Raw genomic sequence first — 4,812 nt, forward strand, 5'->3', positions numbered from 1 at the left:
TTTGGGAGGCTGAGGCAGGAGGATAGCTTGAGCATTCAAGACCAGCCTGGGCAACACAGTAAGACCTTGTCTCTACCAGAAATTTTAAAAAATTAACCAGGCGTGGTGGTGTCCCAGCTACTCTAGAGGCAGAGGCAGGAGGAGTGAGCTATGATTGCGCCACTGTACTTCAGCCTGGGTGACAGAGCAACGCCCTGTCTCAAAAAAAAAGAGAGAAACATCCACCTGAAGCTTATTTAGAAAAAAATTAGATCACCCAGGTAAAGTGACTAGTATAATGCCTGAAACAAAATGAGTGTTGAATGAATGATAGTTCTTTCTTATCATTTCCCCAAACCTCAAAACTTACTCATAAGTTTTCTTTTTTTTTTTTTTTAATTTGAGACGGAGTTTTGCTCTTATTGCCCAGGCTGGAGTGCAATGACGCAATCTTGGCTCACTGCAACCTCTGCCTCCCAGGTTCAAGCAATTCTCCTGCCTCAGCCTCCCAAGCAGCTGGGATTACAGGCGTGCACCACCACGCCTGGCTAATTTTGTATTTTTAGTAGAGATGGAGTTTTTCCACATTGGTCAGGCTAGTGTCAAACTCCCGACCTCAGGTGATCCGCCTGCCTCAGCCTCCCAAAGTGCTGGGATTACAGGCAGGAGCCACTACGCCTGGCCATAAGTTTAAGTTTTCTTCTCTTTTCTTCTTGAGATGGAGTCTCGCTCTGTCACCCTGGGTGGAGTGCAGTGGCGCGATCTTGACTCACTGCAAGCTCTGCCTCCCGGGTTCAAGCGATTCTTCTGCCTCACCTCCTGAGTAGCTGGGATTACAAGCTGATTTTTTGTATTTTAAGTAGAGACAGGGTTTCACCATGTTGGCCAAGCTGGTCTCTAACTCCTGACCTCAGGTGATCTGCCTCCCTTAGCCTCCCAAAGTGCTGGGATTACAGTTGTGAGCCACCGCGCCTGGCCAAGTTTTCTTTTTTAAAGGAGAATAAATAACCACTAACATTTAAATTCTGAGACATTGGTACTGAAGTGGAGATTTCTATTGCTGTGGTTAGAGATGAAATAGAAATAAATGTCTTTGGCCAGGCTCGATGGCTCATGTCTGTAATCCCAACACTTCGGGAGGCCAAGGAGGGTGGATCACAAGGTCAGGAGTTCGAGACCAGCCTGACCAACATGATGAAATACTAAAAATACAAAAATTAGCCGGGCATGGTGGTGCACACCTGTAATCCCAGCTACTCAGGAGGCTGAGGCAGGAGAATCGCTTGAACCCGGGAGGTAGCGGTTGCAGTGAGCCAAGATCGCACCACTGCACTCCAGCCTAGGCAACAAAGTGAGACTCTGTCGCAAAAAAAAAACGAGAAAGAAAAGAAAGAAATGCCCACTGACTCCTCAGACTAGGCAGGGCCAGGGAGATACGGTTTTGTTGTTGACATCATCATCAGGTTTTGGTTTCCTGCTTTTGAGGAGCAAATTCCTAATATTTTCAGAATCCTCAGGACAGTTAGGTTCAGTTGGACAGATTTTCCCTTCCAAACTCATAAAATACAGATAAGCCCACATGTGAACTGCAGTAGTTGACAGTGAGAGACAGCTGTGGAAAAGCTACATGAGGAGCCAGATTAGAACCAGAAAGTTATTTGAGCTTAGAATCACATCAAAGGGTGTCTCACTGGAATGTTAGTAGCTTATCACACTGATGGTAATTATTGATATTATTTTCCTTAAAAAAAAAAAGGGGGGGGTAATCTTGTATAAGCGTTTTAATAGCTTGCTTTTCCAAGTTACACCGTGCACATCTTCCCATGTCAGTCACTTGTGTCGGTTTCTGAACTGATGGTTACCTGAGCTGTTCTCTGCTAGGCCGTGGACTTCCTGGGAGCAGAGATGGTGTTACATGCTTCCGTGGACCCAGCACAGCCCCTGCTTTATCTCAGATCTCAGGGAATGTGTGTTGAATGAAATCCCAGCAATAAAATGTGAGGCAGCTGGGCGTGAGGCAGCTGGGCGTGAGCCAGGGTCAGCCGCACAGTGGGTTCTGAGTTGACTGCCCAGATGGGTAGATAACTTTTATCTGTTCTCATCTTTGTAGGACCTACTAAATGAAGCAAAACAGAGACTCAGCAAGGTGGTAAAGGATACAACCAGGTACCAAGTGCTGCTGGATGGACTGGTTCTCCAGGTACCCTCACAGACCAGATCTACTGTTGATAGCCACAGTTCTGAGAAAATTTAGCGTGCCTATTAGAGACCAGCTCTATTTTTCCTGCTTTCTCATCATAGTTTTCCTTTCACCCTTTTTTTTTTTCTTTTAGCTTTTTCCCTTCCACTCTTGACCATACCTAAAATGTGTGCTACATAGGAAAATAGTAAATCTGTCTGGTTGGATAAGACTTCCAGCCTGCTGCTCATTTATGTAGTCTTACATGACTTAAGGGTCAAATTTGCTTGCAATGGCTAGCTTTAAATTCCCTTAATTTGATTTTGCCACTAAAATACTTGCTTTAGATTTAGGATTCCAACCAAACACTGTATATGTTTTAATTGTTTACTGCTGAGCTGGGAATCCTTATTTTACTTATGTTAATTACAATAATATTTGTCCTCAGCTTGGTTGATGTAATATAAGGCGTCTGCATGAATTTTGTTTCTACGACCAAAGGTTTGGGTTCATTTATCTGGTTTGTGATAGATTGATCTTTCCATGGTCTCGTGTGGTATATGCCATCTGTTAGTGGAATCTACCAGGGGAAATTTTTCCAACCTAAATGAAAGAACTATAGAAACATCCTATTTTACAAGTTGCTTTATTTATTTATTTATTTATTTATTTATTTATTTATTTTTGAGACGGAGTCTTGCTCTGTCGCCCAGGCTGGAGTGCAGTGGTGCAATCAAGGCTTACTGCAAGCTCCGCCTCCCGGGTTCACACCATTCTCCTGCCTCAGCCTCCCGAGGAGCTGGGACTACAGGCGCCCGCCACCACACCCAGCTAATTTTTTTTATTTTTATTTATTTATTTATTTTTGAGACGGAGTCTCACTCTGTCACCCAGGCTGGAGTGCAGTGGCGCAATCTCGGGCTTACTGCAGCATCCACCTCCCAGGTCCAAGCGATTCTCCTGCCTCAGCCTCCCGAGTAGCTGGGGTTACAGGTGCCCACCACCTCGCCCGGCTAATTTTTTTTATATTTTTAGTAGAGACGGGGTTTCACTATATTAGCCAGGATGGTCTCGATCTCCTGACCTCATGATCTGCCCACCTCGGCCTCCCAAAGTGCTGGAACTACAGGCGTGAGCCACCGCGCCAGGCCTAATTTTTTGTATTTTTAGTAGAGATGGGGTTTCACGGTGTTAGCCAGGATGGTCTCGATCTCCTGATCTCGTGATCCACCCACCTCGGCCTCTCAAAGTGCTGGGATTACAGGCATGAGCCACCACACCTGGCTATTTTATTTTATTTTATTTTTATTTTTATTTGTTTTTGGAGACAGAGTGTCAGTCTGTCAGCCAGGCAGGAGTGCAGTGGCATCATCTCTGTTTACTTAAACCTCTGTCTCCTGGGTTCATGCCATTCTCTTGCCTCAGCCTCCTGAGTAAGCTGGAGTTATAGGCGTGCACCATCATGCCAGGCTAATTTTTTGTATTTTTAATAGAGATGGAATTTTGCCTTGTTGCCTACCTAGGCTGGTCTCGAATTTCTGAGCTCAGGCAATCCGCCCGCCTTGGCCTCCCAGAGTGTTAGAATTACAGACCTGAGCCACTGCACCTGGCCTGTTGCTTTATTTTTTAGTTTGCATTTTCTACTGATTGTATCTACTATTTCTTCCAGGGTTTGTACCAGTTGCTGGAGCCTCGAATGATTGTTCGTTGCAGGAAACAAGATTTCCCTCTGGTAAAGGTAAAGAACTTAGGATAATTTTTTATCTTTCTCTCTTTCTCTTTCTCCCTCTCTTTCTTTCTTTTCTTTCTCTCTCTTTCTTTCTTTCTCTCTTTCTTTCTTTCTTTCTTTCTCTCTTTGTCTCTCTTTGTCTCTCTTTCTCTTTCTCTCTCTTTCTCCCTTTCACTCCTTCTCTTCCTTCCTTCTTTTCTTTTTCTTTTTCTTTTTTTTTTGTTGATGGAGTCTCACTCTGTTGCCCAGGCTGGAGTACAATGGCAGTATCCCAGAGAGTCTGGTCAGCTCTGAGTCTGAGTTCTGCACCCACCTCGGTCCCCCAAAGTGCTAGGATTACAGGCGTGAGCCACTGCACCCGGCCTATTTGCATTTTTATTATAATTTGTCTCCCTAAGTTACTTGTGCACTAGGAAAGAAAGTGCCAGCTAGAGAACATAGATATTCATTCCCCTTAACTGTACATTCTCCACTATAATAAGAGGTTAGAAACCATCTCAGTAACCCAAGTCTGTGTTTATACTGACAGCCTCATTTATTAACCTGTAAAACAGAGCTTAACATCATAATGGAGAATTCACCAAGGTGATGTCATTCAGTGGAGGGAGGTTTCAGTTGCTCACTAGCCTTCTCTAGATAACTCCGTGATATTTCTGGGTGCCAAGCAAGCTTTTTCTTGAAAATTCTACAGTATCAGTGTCCAGAATTGGTGATTAGCTCTCCAAAGTGGTGCTGCATTAGATTTGAAAACAAGGAACTCTTGAATAGATGCATTGATTTGTTCAACAAAGTAATACTGTCAGAGAGAAATGTGGATGGTCTTCAGTTCTTCCAAGAAAGGATTTACATGGTTACTTGAGTGTGCACAATATTGTTCAAAGACAAGACTTTATTATGTCCACCACACTAATTGCAAGATAGCGGT

The 4,812-nt window shown here is 44.0% G+C and overlaps 1 protein-coding gene across 1 annotated transcript in view; it reads left to right on the forward strand.

The window, feature by feature from the left end:
• Positions 1-4,812, forward strand: part of ATP6V1E1 (ATPase, H+ transporting, lysosomal 31kDa, V1 subunit E1) — a 49,684-nt gene that overhangs the window by 34,963 nt on the left and 9,909 nt on the right. The window contains exons 4-5 of the mRNA XM_011984636.1: positions 2,090-2,179; positions 3,828-3,896. Of these exons, the coding sequence (XP_011840026.1) occupies positions 2,090-2,179; positions 3,828-3,896 (159 nt within the window). The remainder of the gene's footprint in view (positions 1-2,089; positions 2,180-3,827; positions 3,897-4,812) is intronic.

The sequence above is a fragment of the Mandrillus leucophaeus genome, unplaced genomic scaffold, assembly GCF_000951045.1.
Source record: "Mandrillus leucophaeus isolate KB7577 unplaced genomic scaffold, Mleu.le_1.0 Scaffold270, whole genome shotgun sequence".
Classification (NCBI taxonomy): Eukaryota; Metazoa; Chordata; class Mammalia; order Primates; family Cercopithecidae; genus Mandrillus; species Mandrillus leucophaeus.